The sequence below is a fragment of the Struthio camelus genome, chromosome 20 (genome assembly GCF_040807025.1).
Source record: "Struthio camelus isolate bStrCam1 chromosome 20, bStrCam1.hap1, whole genome shotgun sequence".
NCBI lineage: Eukaryota > Metazoa > Chordata > Aves > Struthioniformes > Struthionidae > Struthio > Struthio camelus.
In genome coordinates, this window is record NC_090961.1 from 4,150,864 (window position 1) to 4,170,745 (window position 19,882).

The 19,882-nt window shown below is 48.2% G+C and overlaps 1 protein-coding gene across 2 annotated transcripts in view; it reads right to left on the minus strand.

The window, feature by feature from the left end:
* The window catches only part of COL5A1 (collagen type V alpha 1 chain), a 177,191-nt gene that overhangs the window by 30,692 nt on the left and 126,617 nt on the right, over positions 1 to 19,882 (minus strand). For both annotated transcript variants that reach the window (XM_009665728.2, XM_009665729.2), the window contains exons 28-37: positions 18,506 to 18,550; positions 17,215 to 17,268; positions 14,823 to 14,930; positions 14,158 to 14,211; positions 12,619 to 12,672; positions 6,722 to 6,766; positions 6,218 to 6,271; positions 5,154 to 5,198; positions 3,977 to 4,030; positions 3,332 to 3,385 (exon numbers count right to left, since the gene is read on the minus strand). In XM_009665728.2, the coding sequence (XP_009664023.2) occupies positions 3,332 to 3,385; positions 3,977 to 4,030; positions 5,154 to 5,198; positions 6,218 to 6,271; positions 6,722 to 6,766; positions 12,619 to 12,672; positions 14,158 to 14,211; positions 14,823 to 14,930; positions 17,215 to 17,268; positions 18,506 to 18,550 (567 nt within the window). The remainder of the gene's footprint in view (positions 1 to 3,331; positions 3,386 to 3,976; positions 4,031 to 5,153; positions 5,199 to 6,217; positions 6,272 to 6,721; positions 6,767 to 12,618; positions 12,673 to 14,157; positions 14,212 to 14,822; positions 14,931 to 17,214; positions 17,269 to 18,505; positions 18,551 to 19,882) is intronic.

Genomic DNA, 19,882 nt, shown 5'->3' on the forward strand with positions numbered 1-19,882 from the left:
CCACGAAAGATGATCAGATAAGTCCCAAGCCAATGGAACAGTGTCATGCTAAAAAAATTCCCAACAGTGTTAAGAGTTCCCTGCAGATCACTGAAAATCACAAAATCAAACGGTTGAGAAAATAAACGTTGACAAAATCAACGGCTGAGGTTAGAAGGGACCTCTGGAGATCATCTAGTCCAACCCCACTGCTCAAGCAGGGTCATCTAGAGCACGTTGCCCAGCATCACGTGCAGGCAGATTTTGCATATCTCCAGGGAAGGAGACCGCACAGCCTCTCTGGGCAACCTGTGCCAGTGCTCAGTCACCCTCACAGCAAAGAAGTTTTTCCTCATATTCAGACAGAACGTCCTGTGTCCCAGATTGTGCCCGTTGCCTCTTGTCCTGTCACTGGGCACCACTGAGAAGAGTCTGGTCCCATCCTCTTGTCACCCTCCCTTCACATACTTGTACACAGTTGATGGGGAAAAAAAAAAATCCCACAGTTGATGGGGAAACGGCAAAAAATCTGTATAAAACAAAAGTACAATTTAAACCCCATTTTTAGAAAAATATTTCAACTAGTTCTATGCTAGATTAAAAAAAAATTTATTCTATTACCCTGTCTGAACCATAGGCACAGACTTAGAATTTCTTTTTCTATCTTTTTTTTTTTCCCACTCCAAGTTAGTAAGTCTAACATGGCCAAACATTTAGGCGTTCTTCAGCCTACTTTTGCCCTGTATTTGCTAACTCAAAAGCAAAAGACAGGGAACTACACGACACACAGATTTCAAGTCTGTGTTTTCGTGCATGAAGGTACAGGGTGCGCCAACAAGGCTACTGACGCGGAAATAATATTTAATTTGTTTTTGTGCTTATGTCCTCCCCTTTCGGCATGGCGTAAGGAAAGGGGACACAAAAGGGAGAGAGAAACGGGAAATTATCTTAAGTGATACAGCGTTGGCCATTTGCTTTAAAACTCATCCTAGGTATTAAAGTGGGTAGCCTCACAGACAGCCTAAACTGAACGACTTCTAACAGCTGAAAGCTGGAGTTACAAAAAGGGCCGGCACAGAGGCCCCCGGCCGCAAACCCGGGGGTCGCTGCGCGCGCCCCAGAGCAGCCGGGGGAAAGGGATCTTTGCAAGCTTCTTCCAGCCAAAGATGAACAGAAGTTTGTTTTCTGGAATTATTCGTTCAAATAGGTAAGTCATGACCAGAACGACTAAAGAAAGCTATCAGGGAATACTTTCAAACCCCAAATAATTGAAAGCCATGTTCAAGGCCCACTCGGGAGCCGGACGCTCTGTTCCGGTCTCAAATGTTGAAAGCAGCAGAAGCAAGCAAAGACTTTACTGCTTTTTCTAATCTGAATGCAGGTGTCCCTAATGTCATAGATAACTCAATGAAGGAAGACCAAATGTCACAATCGGACTTTGGCAGGTGAAAACTCTTCTCCTCACCTTTAAGCTGATCCTGACCTGAGGACTGGGTGCTTGAAAATACCACAAGCGTTGCCATAAAGTCAGTCTTACGGAGCGTAAATAAATATCCGTTGTTGCATTTAGCAGTATTTGCATTGCCTTTCTCAGCAAATGCCAGGCAAGTTAATTAAATTTTTGTGAGATAAGTTGAGGGGAAAAAAATGCATAATGTGCAAAGCCTTTTTAATGCTCATTTGCTAGGAAAGGCACTGGAGAAAAATGCAAAGCTGAGCAGAGGAAGTTGGGTTTTTTTTTTCCTGTCAAATAAACACAGAACAAAGCAGCGTCTATCTGCTAACATGCAGCATGCAGTGTTGGGGAGAGCAAAATATCAACAGCAGCAAATGAGCCGGATTGTAAACAGCTGAGGAAAAAGAATAAAAATCTCAAAAATGTAAACCAGAAAGATACTAATCACTGCATGCACAAGAATACATGGCACAATCATCATTGCTGCTTAGGGTATCCTTTAAGCAAAAAAGGGGCAGAAAACAGATCACCAGAGACGTACAACAGCCGCATTATCATACCTTCCACATGCCTCATCATTCTCCTTTGGTGAGAAACAATGATTACATCTGTGCAACAAAATCTTTTAAAATTGACAAAGCAGTATGCGCACAATACAGTAAGGTACCTAAAACAGCCAGGAGCCGCTCCTTGCGTTGCAGCCACCTTCTGCAAAAAAGGCTGGCTTCGGAAAGTGGTTATTGCTGGAGGGGGGCTTAGGCAAAACGTTGCGAGGCCGCCACAAGTAGCTTTAGCTAAAAGGCAGCATCAGCAGGGGTGCTCTTCTTACCGGTGCGCTAAAGCAGTGGCTGATGCGTGAGCGTGCTGCAGTAACCAGTATGGACAGAAAAGCCAGAGCAAAACCATTGCATCATTGCTGTTGGTCAGGAATTGCTTTCTTTTCAAAGCAGGTACTGTTAAAACTGGGCTGTAACTCTCTTCTGCTGTGCAACAGTTCTTGGTGTTGGCCATGCGAAGCATCAGAAACAGGGAAAAGCGTTTATTTCTCCCCATCACAGATTCCACAGAAAGTAAAATCGGTAAAGGAAGCTGCCCCCGACCTAAGCAGCTGTGGTTGAAAGCTGAGAGCTTCGGCTGTGAAGGAGGAAGCCCATTTCAAAGGAAAAATTTCTGCTATCACAGATCTAGAGTTCTGCCACTGGAACACAGAGATGTAAAACCCACACATTTCCAAGGGAAAGAGTGAGAAAGAAAGCGTAGATTTAACGGTATCACACCAAAGCATGGCTCAGGGGCCCAGCCTTCCCCCTTCAGAGGACTAAGGGAAAGAGCGCTTCGGGGAGTCCTTCCTTGGGGTTGCAGAGACAGGCCAAGGGGGCTGCGTGCGAGTCACCCCAGCTGCTTCTCTACTTCCTAAAAGCACCTGCCATACTAACTGCTGGCTTGTGCTGCTGTGTTGACACAGTCTCAACCCCAGCCAGCATCCTCCCACTTAGCAAGGACCGCAGCGGAGCTGGCTGACTCTGCGGCGGCGCCTGTCACAGCAGCAACACAGCTGCCTTCAATTCTGGTCACCAGCCTCACTACACCTCTGCTCACGCTGTCTCTGTGCATGACACACTGTGACACACACTGTGACCTCCACAGTCCACTAAAGGGACAGAGAGAGAGAGAAGTTGGTTCATGGCCTTCACATAAACCATCATTAGACCGACTTGTCCTGCCCAAAATAGGGTTGCTTCCCATAGACCAACCCATGTAGCTGAAGAGACGCAGACCTTGGGAGAAAAACAACATGTGGCAACATCTCCTCAGCTGCACAGAAGGGTTTAGAAAAACCAACCAGCAAGACAAGACTCAGGACTAATGATCTACACAAGATTTTTGGCTACTTACAGTTTCTCCTCTCTGTCCGGGGTGACCAGGCAATCCATCCTTTCCAGGAGGACCCTAGAAGAGAAAAACAGAGCGAGAAGGATCATGACCACTGGCTTGGTAGTTAAACTGCGATGAGGACTGAATCAAATCTGCTTGCATCCTTGCACTAATTCCCATTCATTTTTCAGTGAAATGGGGGTGCTCAAAAGCATAAAAGATACAGCCCTTTCCCACAAATCTCTCAAAGGAAGATTTATCTTACAGATCCAGACATGGAGAGAGCTGTCCACCACAGGGAAAGAAATCACTCCAAAAAGGTTTCTGAGGTGCCCCATCAGTGTATAATAATTGCAGAGATAGAAGTGTTACTCTGGTGTGCTGTCCTCCCAGTACACAGAGGGAAAAACAAAGAACAGAGCAACCGTGAAAGATCCTGGTGATATTGAATCATTAGGAAGTGAGCATTTATAATCAGCCACAATTTACTTGGCTATTTAAAATCTTAAACCGTTGAGGTATTATCATGATGTCTCAATATTGCCTTTTATTGGGTACGTCGCCACTTGTCAGAGAAGCAGCTAAGACTGAGTTGGCACAGGCAATCACAGCTGGATGGAAAATACTTAATGTATTTCTTTGCATGTTCTGGAAAGAGTTACTTACAGGGGGGCCTTTTGGTCCAGGAAATCCAGTTGGTCCTTGAGGCCCTGGTGGTCCCTGGGATGCAAAACGAGACAGAGAACATGGTTAAAAAGCCTACACACTTTACTGTGAAATACCATCGTTTGAACAACAGACGAGCACAGAGATACAGAAAGCCGGTTTCCTCTCTGCCCCAAAGAAGTGTCACTAGCGTGCAAGCCCTGGCTGCACAGGGCCATCCCTTGAAAAAAAAAAAAAAATGCCTGGAGAAATAAGAACCACTGGGTACATTTACTTGACTTTGGCCTGTCTAGTTGGAAAAAGCACTACAAATGTTAAGGTTTTTGACCTCTTTGTACCTTTCCTTCCCAATGTAATGAAAAATAGCTCTCCTCCATCATAGCTCAAGTGAGAGCACCTGGGAGCCACCAGCTTGTATCTCAAGCAGAAATAAAAGGAGAGATCCTTGTAATTTCAGCGCCGCTGCTCCCGACAGCAGTTTGAGCAGGGGCACAAAGTCCCTCTCGACGCTTCGGCTCTCCGGCACGCTCACGCCTCTCAGACGGCTGCTTCCCAAGAGCACCGTCAGCAGCAGCTCCCTCCTCCCCTACTGTCACAAGCAGCAGAGAGCAAAGCAGGAGGCCAATCTCAGGTACTTCCTGCCTGGGCAATTTTGTCGAAAATTTACAAGGAAAAACACCCCTGCAGAAATAGAGGCTAAAATGATGAAAGTCCCAGCTATCTGGACTAGCATATCGTCCAGACTAGGATGCTATATCCTAGCATCTGTAGCCTGGAGAAAGGAGTAAGGGGTCTGGGAGGACCACCTGCCCCAGGCAACCGGGGCTCCAGCTGAATGAGCTTTCCCCTGCGCCACGGGGTGATGTCTGCACAGGGCATCCTCCATCAAAGCCCCGTTTGACCCTTCCTTGGAGAGTTCAGAAGGTGCCTGAGGGTTGCCGGTGGCTTGTGACACCTCTTTCCACAAGACCAAATTTAACTTGGGTTTCTAAACAGATTTTTACTTTTTGCTGCCTGATATATGCCCACCCTTCCCTGTTTCATGGGGGTACTTGGTTGGGCACTCACTGCAAAACACCTCAGCTCTGTCTCAGCACCATAAACCAGCTTCTTGGGCCATGTTAAACTAACAGACTTTTTCACTGATTTCTGCTGAAGCCCCACTGGATTGTCTTACCCTTTCGCCAGGAGGACCAGGGGGGCCATCACCACCAGAGTTGCCCTTTTAAGAATAAAAAAAAAAAAATTTTTTTTTTAAATTAAAAACATATATCACCAACTCAGCTGCTTTGCACAAAGATTTTAAATGCCACCAACCACATGGCGACAACACACCCCACCGACTCCCCCTGCCCCTCTCCATTAATAATTCTCTATCAGGAGCCATGTCTGGTGACAAACGAGCAGCTGCTCATTCCCCCCAACATTGCTTAATAAAAATACAGGAAAGATAACGTCAGTGAGCTCAGGATATTTCCACTAGATAACGGTCTCCTTCTGTGAGATAAATGCTGCACCAAAGCCAAGGTATTTATCAAAAATTCATGCCGACACAAAGCCGAGACATTTATTTTTAAAGCAGGCAGTGCTGCTGCGATAATGTTTCATTATGAAAGCTTTGCTTCCATTACGCCAAGCGATTGATGTTCGCTTAATCGGTTTATCTAGTGGGTTCTGGCGCAGCGGAGAGCTTCACCATGCCATGATTGACCCACACACTCCTGGCTGGCTCGAAGAACAATGCCTATTGTGTTCGCCGGCCAATCCTCGGCCATCGGTTTGCATGGAAAGTGGGTTTGGCTACAGGTGGGTGAGGAGCGAGGCCCTGCGGTGAACCGGGCTCCACCGCGGATGGGTCCCTACGAGACCTCCAGGGCAGATTCGATGCCACCAGAGCGCTGCAAAGCTGGGCGCCTGCGAAGAGCCAGTGTCACGCTGGTCCTTGGAGCGGCGAGCGCCCTCCCCTTCGCCTCGCAGCGGCCCCCAGTTCCTGCAGCTGCTACATCTCCTACTGGAACATGGGCCACCACGCTTTTAGGACCTGTGCGTGTACTTTATGGTTGGGTTATGAGACATTTGGCTGGGTAACGAAGATTAGGAGGGCTCAGCTTTCAAAATACAACGTTTTTCTCTGGAGGAGAAGGGAAATGGAGAGCAATGAACCAGATGGTCTCTTATATCACTGCTTTTTAAGACACAGTTCCTTCTCTAACTACTGTTAAAGGCTCTCTAAAATCTTACCTTTGGGCCAGGCTTCCCAGTGCTTCCCCTAGGGCCTCTTTCCCCACGTGGACCCTTAAAAAGACACAAAAGACGACATGTCAGCCTTTCTTGCTACCCACAACACCCCGCTGCTGTTTTAAGGCACCAATTCGGCAAAACACTTTGGGGCCTGAGAAGCGTCCGGTGCACGAGTCACCCTGCTGGAAGGAGCAGCAGGGCACGAGCCTTCGGCAATCGGCTGGACCGGGGCTGCCGGGGAGCCCGACCAGCCAGCTTTCATTTTGTTATGACTTAAGCGACATTCGTCGGTGAGCCCCAGCCTCAAATTGCTGTGTGCTCTCCGTTCAGCTTCGACTGCCGAAGACCAGATAAAAGAGCCAGATCCTATCCAGTCAGGGGAGGAACCATCACTTTTTCTGCAGCCCAAGTGATGGCCTTAACAAGCTTTCAAAACGCTCAGGGAAGACAGAAAAAAAAATGCACAAGAAAGGAAAGAAAAGAAAAAAAAAAAAGCATCATTACCGTTGGACCGCGCTGCCCCCTTGGACCCGGTTTGCCAGGTGTCCCCTGGAATCAGAAAGAAACATGGGTGAGTTCGGAGGTAGCAGCACCGCAGCCTCGCTGGAGATCCTCTGCAGGCTGGGCTTCAAGCGGGTGAGCACACAACCGAGCCTTTCGCACACAAGGTGCCCCCAATACTTCCTCGATTCTCGTTTACAATGAAAAGACGCTCGTTTTGCTCTTGGCTCCCGATTCTTGCATTTATTTTCATTTATAATGTTTGCCTAGATGAATTTGACATCTAAGGGAAGGGGTTTCTTAAAAGCATCCTTTGCCTGAGTCGTTTAAAGTACCAAAAGAAATTCAAAGACGAGGCCACTGACACGGACCATGCAGCCTCGGCATGAAACGGCAACAGCAAGCAAACACACCAAAGCCAACAAAAAGCTCTTCCACACTGCCACCCCAAAATCTGCTCTCCCTTTCCCTGCTGATCATCTTTTTTTCCCTTCTCGAGCGCCCGACATGCAGAAAGCCGGCAGGTCCCTGTGCTGCAAGCACACAGGTGTGCACACCGCAAGTTGATGCAAGCACATGTTACAAGACCTGCGTTGCTAAATATTTAAGGAATGCCAGCAGCAGGGCTGGACCCCTAACCTAAGCAATTATTTAATGCAACACGAGCCAGCTAAGCTGCCCCACATATTTACACATCTTTCCCCATCTTTGTGAACTTTGTGCTAAATAAGTAATTTAAGACGTTGTTGCGCAGCAGTGACAAAACAGCAGACTAACGAGATCTGACAGATGCACTCAGCTTCCTGCGACGGCCAACTGTGATCGACTCCGACAGAAGGAAGGCAAAGACGGCTGGGTCCTAAACCTAGCAGTACATTAACCTCCATTAGCACGTACCTAGAAGAGAAGTAACGGCCCAGATCTCGCTTCCTGAAAATACTATTTTGGCTGGTATCGAGTTATCAAAAAAAAAAAAAAAAACCAGTGGGTTTCACTGTCTTCCTTTGGATCAACAGTCCACTATTTTTACCCTTCCCCTGTCAGAGAAAGGAAGAGAGTCACTTTCCCTCTATGCAAAGAACAAGGATGCTTAAAATATCGCTTGCCATTTTCTGTCCCAAATCCATCATTTCAAAATCTTGACTTCTCTTATTTGGCGCTCATTAACGAGTCAAATATAAAACAGGAGCTGGAAAACTTTGGAATCAACTTTTTTCAAGCTACTAAAATTAGCCTTGCTGAATCCTCCTTGTTCTGTGTCTCCATTTAATAAACATTGCTGGCATGCTTTTTAAAATTAATTACAAAAATCATTATAAAGTACTCCATCTGTTTTCCCTTAAACTATGGGAGGCTAAATGCAGATCAGGTGTAGTGGAGGGCAGCCTGCCTGCAGGTAGCCCCATACAATCCTTGCCTGCTTTTTCAATTCTATTTTTAGGCAAAATTTTACTCCGCTTATTGCTATCATTAATCATGCATATAGCACTGCGTACTGCTGCTAAGAATTTATATGGTGCTGTAAACGCACACTAGCCTAGATTTTTCAAACAGGGATATGGAAGGAAAGGCTTCTAAATTCAGATTATTTGCTAGACACCCAAATAAACGGCCTGGATTTCAGCAGCTCCGTGCACCCTCTAGGCATTGTCGGACAGGGGAGGGCAGGACGATCTATTATCCTGTGCTAATGGGAGAGGCTTATTAGTGCTAAAAACAAAACCACTTATTCACGTCTCTAAGTATTGATTTTCCGAGGCAGTTTTGAAAACGTCCCAGAGAACTCACCCAGGGCCACCCAAGCAAGGGCGGCCAGACGCGCTCCTGGAAGCCGTGCCGGCCCCGGCGGCCGGAGGCGAATCCCGAGGGATAACGGAGACTAGCAGCCCCGCAGCACACGGCGGGATAACCCGCGTGGAGAGGGCAGCCTCACCTTCGCACTCCAACCCTGCGTTGGCGTGCCACTGCCCTCTTTAAAAAGCAGGATTTTCTTCCCAAAGGAAGAGGCTCCCGCTATGGCAGCAGAGGAAGCTCAACGCCTTCCTCAACAGAGATAGACGTACGACCTGTTTGCCGGGCCGATTAGGACGACTGCACATCGTTTGTCAGCACGTTCGACCTGGACCGCTCAGAAACGCTGCCCCTCTCTACGGCTCCCAGGAGCTGCCTCCCACCCCCAGAACAGAGCTGCAGAAAATACGTGAAAACATGCCCTGGGACCAGTGAATCGCTTGTCAAAACCGTTGCGGTATGTAGAACAAGCCACAGGCAACATTTTGAAGATGTCAAAAGTCTTTTTTGCTCCCTTAACTTTACCGGCCCCTTTATAGGGCTGGACATTTGGGAGCTGCACGTGCAGGTCTGGCAATCCTGAGCTCCGCAGGGCTCCGGCAGCGCTGCAACCCGGCCGCCTGGCCCGAGCCTAGAGAGCACTGCCGACACCGCTCTTGCTGCCTTTATTTTTCACTACTTTTTTTCTTTAAAAAAGGAAGCCTTTTCGTGTTGCTGAAATAATGAGCTGGAACGCTTATTTCAGTTCTTAGATGGTGACAATCATAAGAGAAACCTGTGATTCTTAGGATTTTGAACCCATAAATAACTGCTTTGGACATTGTAATAGTAATATCTTGTAAAGAAAAAGACAAACAGAAATGATTTTTGGATGTTTTAGCTGCAAACTGGGTTGCCCTGCATTGCACCAGGGAAGTAAATCTTACCAATACTCTTTGTTGACTATATGTAGACGTGCTCATAAAACAGCAAATTTCCCAGTCTCAGGAGAAACGGTATAATTTGTTGAGTCTAACTCAGTGAGGCCTAAAGTTCAGCTTAAGCTGATGGTCTCCATTTCATTTGGTGTGGTATGAGATCCTAGCTCTGTTTCTCACTCCGTATACAATCGCTCTTCACTTATTTCGAACCAGATACTTGGGAGAAAAAAAGAAGGGACACCAGAAGAGTAAATGAAAAATTGCATTTTTGCTACTCTTAAAATTTTTTCGAGCTGGACTCCTCCTAACAAAGGGCAGATTTGTCAATAAAAGCGCTCTCCCTCTCACTCGCGCCCGTGCAGACCAACGCACCAGCAAAATTAGCACAAGATGCTCCAACTGTGTATAAAACGGCCTAAACGGTCCAAACATTTGACACGCACAATTTAAAACAACGGTAAAATAAAAAAAACATATTTCCATCCGACAAGGCCAATCCTTCGCGGGGCGGCGCGGCCCCTTGCCCCACTCCCTGCACGCAAAGCCTCCCCTCCTCTCTCTCCAGCTTCCTCCCCGCGATGCTTTCACGGCCCCTCGCCGCGCGGCGCCAGCTCCCGCGGCAGGGCGACCTCCGCAGCCTGCCCCGGCCGGGAGCAGCCGCCGGCCAGCAAGACACGAGCTCCGCTGCCTCCTCGGAGCCTGCGGCCCGAAACATAAAAAAAAAAAAAAAAATCTTTACAATTCAAAAACCGAAGACGTTTCCTGTGACCCGCCAGAGCGTGCGACGGCTAGCGGTGGTGTCTCAGCAAAGCTGCGCTCCTCCCCGTCCCGCTTGCTCCATCCTCGACCCCTTTCAGGCTGGACTTTGTCAAGACTCAGCCACTCCTTTAGGGATTTAAAAAAAAAGAAACCGTTTGGCCAGGTTTGCACGGGGCACATCCAGCGTGAAAACTCTCTCCCCTCCCCTCGAAAGGGCTCGTGCCACCTGCAACGCGCCGGAGCTAGGTGCCGCCGCTGCAGAACGGGAGAGAGAAGCAGCAAAGCCCCCAGCGCGCCGGGCAGGGACCGGCTCCGCTCGCCGAGACGGCGGTCACCCCAGCCGCCCGGCGGCGGCTCCCACCGGAATAAAACCAGCGGATGAAGCCAGAGGGGTGCAGATGCCCAGGGGACGCAAAGCAGCCCGTCTGCCCCCCGCCGCGGTGCCGATGCCCCGTTTCACGCCACCCAAAAATCCAGCTCAAGGATTTTCTTGCCCCGTATTTGATAAGCCGTGCGGTAATTCCCGGGCTGCAGTGAATTCAAGCCTGTCGTGACAGCTGCCCCAGCCGAGCAGCTCCAGCGGAGACGGAGAGCGCGGGAGCGGAGGGAGGGGGCAGAAAGGCACCAGATTTGTAGCTCACAATGAGATGAAAATTACTCAGTGGAAGAAAAGAGGCGGGGGAACCCCTCACAGATATAAACCTAATTTCAGTGGCGCAACATTAATGCAGTGCAAAGTGATTTATGTTTTCTGTGCTCCTATCAAACACGTCTGTTAAAAGTCATTTGTATTTAAATGAGAATAAAAGGAAACTAATTCTACCCACTCTCCTCACGCATAACTTTTCCCCCGTGATGTGAGCTGGTACGAAGAACGACTTTATACTTGTACTCTGAATTGCCTAACTCCAGCTTGCCTTCCACAAAATAAAAACCACCAGCCTATTTAGACAATCCCTTGACACCTTCATCGTTACTTGGGAGCAAACACTGACTGAGTGGGTGAAGGGGAGAGGTAGAGACAAGCCTGGAGGGTGAAGCCCCACGTTTTAAAGGCATTTCACAGAGATCAAGATTCAGAACAGCTCCATTTACTGAAAGGAGGAACGTGTAAGAGCAGCTCTGGATTTACACTAGTCTAACAGAGCCAGGTGTGCCTCAGAAACTGTCCATATTCTCCACACTGCTAGTATTTGCCTTGTCTCCAGAGTAGGTTTTTGTATCAACTCCCCAGTGCTTCCCACCTCCCTCTGGGAGAAAGCACCTTTCCCCTGGGGTTACACCAACACTGATGGGTCGCAGCACAACCTGCGATTGACACCTGGAGCAGCGAGCCTGGGAAAAAGGGGCTGGGGACACTGCCAGGCGGTGCCGCACGCCCCCCGAGCCAGGACCGGCCTCCTCCAGCATCTCCCCGCAGCCCTGGGCAGCGCCCAGCCGCAAGCCGTACCGCCACGCGTCACCGAGAGAGATGCCGAAAGCATCGATAAGGGAGCAGCAAGCGCAGGACTGCTTCAGAATACTACGGGCATGCAAGCATACACACCCGCCCGGACAAGGAGGACACGCGTGACTCTGTAGAGCCATGCATGTGCATATGTGCAGAGAGAGCGCGCAAAAGAAACATTTTCATCTATGCTCTACGAATCTCAAGGTAGCTCAAAGACGGTTCTTGCTGCTTCTGAACAGATTCACCCCTCTTTAATAATTACTGTTAATTAAAAAGCTCTTCATGCCCTAAGCAATGTCTGACAGCGAGGGAAGAATTCAGGTTTAGAGAAACCTCTTAAAATATCTTGAGGGAAAAATATCCAGTGCTTAATTGGAAAGCTGCTGTCTGCAGAGCTAACTATGCTATTACTGGCATCCATCTCTCTCAACAGCTGAAGTCAGGAGCCTCTGACTACTTCAGGCTCTTGCTGTTCCCAGAGTCGGTTTTGCTATCTGCTCAAGGGACATCATCTCAGACTGCAAACGGGAGAGATGACTGTCCCGGCTGCTTCAGCTGTGAGAGCGATTTCAGAGGAGACGCCTCCTTCACCGCGTGGGACGGCTCCCGGGCTGGCGTGCCCGCGGCTCTCTTCGCTACGTGGAGGCACGCCGCCCTCGCGCGTTCGACAGAAACGCGCCCCGGGGAGCCAGGGATCCCCTTCACGCAAAAACCAACCAGAGTAACGGCCCAAGCGTTGCCCGAGATGAAGCACTCGGATTTGCTGCTAGCTATCGGTAAATGCCCAGAGGAGATGGGTCCTGCTCAGAGCTGAGACCTGCTGAAGGATGCTCCAGTCCCATGCGCAGAAGTCGGAGAAGCACGTGCCAGGGAGAGCTCCAGGAGTCCCGGCACAGGGGCAGACCAGCAGCCTCCGTGGAAGCAACCACCTTGCTTTTTAGATGAAACTCAGCAAAATGGCTAGACCAAGAGGCTCTTACCCGTGCACCCTTCTCTCCGTTGGCTCCTGGAAATCCTGGGAACCCAATTGAACCCTTGGGGGAAACAGAAAAGAGAGAGAACGGTTCAACAAATGGGAATGGCCAACTCTGTCCCTCCACGTCAGGCATTCACTGGCCTTGAATAACCCTGATCAAAAGCCTGCTGACGCCTACAGCTCTGAACGGTTTTTTTTAAACATTCCTTTATTAAAAACAAAACCAAAGACAGTCCTCAAATGACCTCAGAACCTAACTTTCATCCAAAAATAACAAAAGAAAAGGATCCATGCCTCATTAGAGGCCACTGGAAAGGCCCAAGCTTGCAATTGTATTAGATGTCTGAAGAACAGGAAAGCTTTGTTTTGAGCTCCTAGGTCACTTTGCTGCTCATGAAAATTTAACTCCTGGCTTTTCTTTTCTGATGTAAGTGCCTAGGGAATAGCTGCTGCTTTTAAAATTTGAATTAGCAATGCAAAAAAACCAAACAAACAAACAACCCCAAAATCGGATATAAAATGCAAATTAAAAAATAAAACATCAACACCACAGCCAGGAAACAATCTTTCACAGTTAATTATGTCTCCAGTGTTAAACAAGCCTGTTTTTTCAAGTAATGAACATGAATAATGAAAAATGATTCTTAAAAAAAAACGTTAACAAAAACGTAAGTTCCCAAAGCCTCCAGGGCATGTTAAAGCCAGGCTGCAGCTTGAGTCTACGTAGTGAAATTCTGAGTTTTAATTCAAAAAGAACATTTGAAAATGGCCCAAATGAAGGCAGGTGTGTAGATAAGATACAAAGGATTTTTGCAAATCTGAAAATGGCAGTTTTAGTCTTATTTCAGGGAGACACTGATTCGTTAGCCATTCTCCTTAATTAATTAGTTAAAAGTAGCTCAGAGCTTTGAAAATACAAAGCATAACACAGGGAGAAGTATTACCATCACTATTAGTAGCCTGAAAGCTCACACGGAGTCTGTTTACATGCCTTACCAAGAACGTCCCGCAGAGCCCTTACGGGGGCGGGCTGCACACCTTGCCTTTTCCAGTCCTCAGCCCCAGGGCTTCTCTTCCCAGCACGTTACAGGAGACTGATGTGGTACAGAACCAGACACTGAAGCAACGTGGCCCATTCCCACCAACTAAAGACTAGGAGCTATTTTTACCCATTTATAAACTCATCCTGCGTGCGGAGAGGAGGGACAGCGCTGCATGAAACGCTGAGGACGCTGCACACCCAACACCTCCAAAAGGGAGGAGGGTGAAGGCTTTATTTGTCATTGCCTTGGATTTTATACACCTTGGAGGAGCACAAGAGCCAAGGTCTGCTCACTCTCCTCCTGCAAAACGTCCCCCTGCCCGATTCAGGCTTGAATAAACCTCAGGGACGCCCTGGCCTGAAAGCAGTCGCCGTTCCATGTTATCCTCATTAGCTGGGGACTGAGCCCTCTGCACGACACTACGAGCAGGGCTTGGACAGCATCCGATGGTCTTGTCCGCACGTACCACACCTCTCTGGGGACGAGCATGTTAGAGTTACCTTTGGGCCCTGTCTTCCAGGGTAACCTGGTAATCCTGGAACACCGAGTTTTCCCTGCAACACAAATAAAAGTACGTTAGCAGAGGGAAAGGAGTCTTGGGAGCAGCTTCAAATTTGCACCAGGAAAAAGGGAAGATGTCAGGTGCAGAGAAGCTGAGAGCAAGGCAGATATTACATGGATGAAATACAGCTGATGGGGGCATCGCAGTCATGCTTTTCTCTCCCTGGAAGCTCTGTGGGCTTGACGCAGAACAAGAGTTGCTGGGGAGCTAATGGGGAAAGGCTGTTTTTTGCCACCAGCTTTTTCTCAATTCAACGCACCTAGAAATTAGACTGTAGTCCCTGATATTTGTAATTTCTCCATTTCTTTTCCCCTGGTCTCTTTTTTTCCGAGACACTGCACCCAAGCAAATAATCCTGAAGGGACCAACCTCTGAATACACTTGAGTCACTGCAGTACAACCATCTCCTCTGGTCTTTTCACCCGAACAACTCACACCAGCCTTTACGCAAAGCACCCCTAGCTCCCCTTCATCCTTCTTCTCTAAAACTGAACCCCTGCTACTACACACTGGGCGCTGCCCTGGCCACCCACCGGAGACTGTCCAAGAAGAAACAGGTTTTGCCGTAAAACAGAACTGGGCTACTCCGTTCTTAAGACTCACCTTTTCTCCAGCAGGACCAAGAGGACCAGGATCTCCATTGGGACCAGAGCGACCTTTGGGGCCTTCAGGACCATCCTCACCTCGTGGGCCAGGAGGCCCAATTTCACCCTGTTAATCACAAGACAGGCACCGATGAAGGCAGCATATCTGCGATCTTGCATCTAGCACTGTGCAGAAGAGCCAACAGAGACAGCAGTGCACACTTAGCTCTATTTAGATACTCTCTGGAGTTGCTAATACAACTCTTAGAGAAAGTAGGTCTTTATCAAGTGGCTCAGATGAGACTGTCATTGAGTAAATTGCAGACAGCTATTAGAGCACCAAGCTTTCATTCACACAGCCTTGCTGTTATCGCCAAGAAAAGCTGTCTTTTCTTATACCCCAATTATCCCATCTACACGCAGCGCATCTCCACTGAAACAGCCTTCATTAGCTCTAGCTCTGATTGCACCGTACCCCTTTACCCGCTTCCTGGTTCCCAAATTATAGTTTTATGTGCCAGCAAGCCCTGGAAAGTGTTTAATGGAGGGCTGAACTGGAGAATAAAGATTGGGCTCAAGCTTTTGTGCTGAAAATCATTAGGAAATCTGAGAGTGGACTGGACTGAACTATTAACACGAACTGGTAGGACACTGCAGGCTTCAGAACACAAAACAACAGTTGCCGTTTTAGGCAGGGTAAAAAGAGAGGCTCCTAGGCTGCGTAGGCAGGCCGCCTTCTCACACACAGGATGCTGGATGGCCTCAGATTTATCTGCGAGGCTCTCAAGTACCCCTTGTCCTTTCATAGCTCAGGATATATATCATCATAAAATACAAAGCGCTTGTTGGTGGGAAGCAGGAGTTGAGAGCTTTGTTTGAAACAGCTTATGCATATCTGCATTTGGCAAGGACAAAAGCTGCCTCCCTGAGATGCTGCCCTTGCTCACTGCAGCCCGATTTCTTCTTTGGAAAGGAGCAGGGGACTGGGGAAGCTTTGCCAGTGTCAGCCTAGGACACCTCCAAGGTGGCATAGAGAGTATGAACAAGGGAACTGTTCGGTTATACATTTAAATACCATGAGAAATGGAGGATTTGATTTATACTTTACAAGTCTTCACACAAGGCATCCATTTTTGCTTTAAACACAGAGATGAACGACTGTCGGGCTCTCTTGATCAGTGGGAGAGACGGGGCAGGCTCCAGGCTGAACGCTCAGGAGCGAGATACCAAGCCACAAGCAGCAGTCGTTCAGAGAGGGGATGACAACAGCCCCTTCTCCCCACGGGCCGGGTGCTCGCGATGAACAGACGCGCTGCAAAGTCACGTGCCTGCATCAAAGCATTATGTCGGTTTTCTGGTGGCCTGTTTGCTCCAATGTTTTTAAAAGCTTTTGAGACCAGGCAGAGTGCCCTGCTGACAAAGATATGAATCTGCTACAAAACTGCACAACGGCATTTTTCTTAGCATTAGTTGGGTTTCTATTAAAGTGTATTCCTGGTAACTTTACACTTGGCATGGAAACACATTAGGGTCCGCAAATAGAGAGACCTACCAGACCCTAGATACACTATTATGGGGAAAACAGATACTGGAAATAAATAAATGATACAGCTGGATCTTGTAGGATTCTCAGCAGTCAAAGCAGCAAAACAGGGCCTTCTATTATTACTCAGTTTTATTTTACCTTCAAAGTGGGACTAGAGAATTTAGGGATTTATAACTTTTGTTTCATGTGAACATGAAACTCCTGAGTTTCTGCCTAGAGACTGAACATGCCAAAAGGACTCGGAGAAGAGTCTAACTTGCTATTCTCCTTCGGCCTTTTTTTTGCAAGGTAACGTAAGAGCTTGAAAGGCAAAGCGAGGAGCGTACGGCTGCCAGGATTTTGCTTCTGTTCACCTCCAGGACGGGAGGAAGGAAATCCATTTGGACGGGCCCATGAGTTGGAGAAACCAGCGGATGCCTCTCACGTATTTCCTCATCCTCACTAAGGGCCACGTTGCACCCCAAGGAACCTATGCCTCATGGTTCAGCTGGTGAAAGCCTCGCAGATGCTCTTCTCTCCCTGCCAGTGTCAGCCTCTCACTGGGTTACTGCAGGCCCTTCTCTTTCCCTGCTCTTCCCCAAGCACCACCCTGGCCACAGCACAGTTCAGTCAGCCCTGGGGTCTGGCCACAGCCATCCTGCCTCTCTTTGGCTGCGCGCACCTTTCTACAGCGGTTCCCGAACGTCTCCAGGTGTGAGCCTGCTCTTGTGTTTCGGTCCCACTTTTTGCCGCATGTGTACCCCTCAGATACAGCTGGGAGCAACTGCACTTCTGTTGAACTCTTGTCCTCACCTCTCTCCTGACTGCCATGGACCCTCACAGGGTTATAATCACTACAAGATCACAGCAGTCATCAGACTCTTACCCGGTCTCCCTTGATGCCCATATCACCTTTGAAGCCAGGGAAACCATCTTCACCCTAAATAACAGAAAAAGGAAAAACAGACAAGCTCTTTAGGTGGAAAAAGGAGGAAAAAAAAAGAAAAAAAGGTTCTTTAGCTTCACTGCATAGTCCTTACATGGGGAGGACAAAATTAAGTCCATGCCCTGCCCATCACACCGGCTTCTGTAAGTCTTTGCTGTACACAAGCAGGCATGAAAGTGTGCAAACGCTCAAAAGTGAGAACAACATCCTCATGCTGCACAGCCAGGCTGCAACAGCCAAGGTCCCAGAGGGATCACAAGTATGTATTCCCTCACATCCCTCACTGGCTGCAAGTCAAGATCACAAATCTGGCTCAATGTGAACAACAACACCTTGCCAGTACTGGGAACCAATTATTTCCAAAGTACAACTGACTTTATTTTCATGGAGAATGTTTTACACCATGCTTCTAGGCAGCCTGTAGGACAGTGGCAATATTTCTTTCAGCCAAGAAGGTTTAATTGCAGAGCTCCAATCAATAATGTATTTCATCCTACAGCAAATCCCTCATAGGCAATGAAGACATAGTTCCCAGAAACACTCGGGAGTCTGGAAGGTCTCTGCCAGGATTCCCTAGCTAAAACTTTGCTGCCGAACTGTTATGGGGAAAGAATGAAGGAATATGGATTTCTTCAGGACTGGAAAAGGGCAGGAGTTTTCTCCATCTCCCACTCTTCCTCTGGGACAAAACAACTGCATCTTTGATATATGCACATATAGTCTGTGCTGACTTTCTTACTGACTTAGATTTCGCAAGCTGCTCTAATGATTGGATGGTATATTCCATATGCCGTACTTCACAGGTCCAAATCTGCTTGCTCTTATCCAGCTGTAACACACCACACAACCCTTTCATCTCTGTGGAATCACGCCCAGAAAACTAAAGCTACAAATTCTGTCGGGAGCAAATTGTCATGAAGCTGGACTCTGAGCCGTTAGCAATGGCTGGCCTCAGCAAACAGACCAAAATCCAAGCAGGCCACTGAGACTCGATTACTCCCCGGTCAGAGCCGAGATGTGCTGGCAGAACATCACGGCAAGTATCCATCCCGTGCCTGCTCCGAAAATAAACAGAGGTGACCAGTCCCCAGGGCTCTTAGCCCAAGTGCTCATCTAAGAGAGCACACCCCCATGTAAGACAGAATTTCTCAGGCAGGCAGCCTGCAAGACTAGCCTGCAAAAATGCTCAGAGTCTGTAGAAAGCCAAGCCAAACATGTAGCGTTAACTCACCTTTTCACCTTTGGTACCTTTCAATCCACGAACACCATCTGCTCCCTTGCAGGAGATATAAAGAGATGTTACAAGGGTACACGTAAGCTTAAGATTTAAGAATCATTAATAATAGTGATTTTTGCTTCCTGCCAAGTTGACAATGACATCTGTACAAGTTATGTTCCTAAAGGTATTGCTACTCTAACATCAGCTGCTGATTGCTGGCTTTTGGTTTGTCAGTATTTGATACTCAAAAATTTCTGCTGACTTGATTGGGCAGGTGGGGTTGGTGGTCTCTGCTCATTTGTGGCATAAATGGCTGGAATCAAATTTCCAGGAATAAAACTCATGATGAAAAGCATGTTTTCTGTACGTACTTTCCAAAAATATTTCCACAAGCGCCTTGCCTGCATGCTGAGCTCACCTGAGTATTAACAGAAAACCAGTGCAAGAGTTGTACAGACACTTGGGAAGTAAATTCACTTTAAAAACACCAAGCACATATCCAGAGGTTTCCGTGCTGCTCTGCAGCGGTTAGCAGTGCTGCAGCAACACTCGCAAAAGTTAAGCTTGGCTCCTTTTGGCTCTCGCCTCTGTGCTTGAACTGGTTTTTTTTGTTTGTTTGTTTTTATGAGTCCTGCTGTATGGGGAAATCTGGGAGCTCCTCAGGTCAATGACAAAACCTGGATTTCCTTTCTCCTGCCTGACGGGATGGAGCTGGACCACTTGCAGAGCAAGTAAATATATTTAAGGTTGCTTTTGAAGCACCCATTCAGCTTTTCCTCGCCTTCCAAGGCCAGGCAGCCCCATGGGGATCCTGGCCCGCTTGCCCAGCTGCTTGGCCACCACTGACACCTGCCTGCAGAAGAAGTCCTCGCGGCAGAGGCAAGCAGCGGGATGGGGACAGCAGCAGCCTGCCCAGAGCCCTGGCATGGCAAAAGCCTGTTAATGACCCTCTTCTGCCGAAAACAGCTCAGTTCAGCCCTGCAGGCTCAAAACCAGTCTTTAGAAAACTGGAGTGCAAGAGAGCACTGCCTGTAACCTGCGGTTGCCTCTGTCCGGAGTGACACGGCACAGTGATGCTATTAAGCACGTCGCTGCTTAATCAGCTCCCAGTGGCTGCGATCGCTAGTCGTAAATAGACGAGGTAAAGAGGATGTAATTTTCCAGAAGATAATGCTACTCTCAGGATTTGAGAGATGCAGTCAAGTATTACCTAGCACTAACCTCCTCCCTGGAGCTGTCTTGTCGCCCTGTTTGTTAATATGCTGTGCTCAGCACCCAAGCCATTACATCTAATAGAAAAGCTGCTGACACCAAGAGCCCTGGGGTGCAGACTCAGGGTGAGAGGAGAGCCCGGGGGGGACAGACAGGAAGAGAAAAAAACAGCTTATC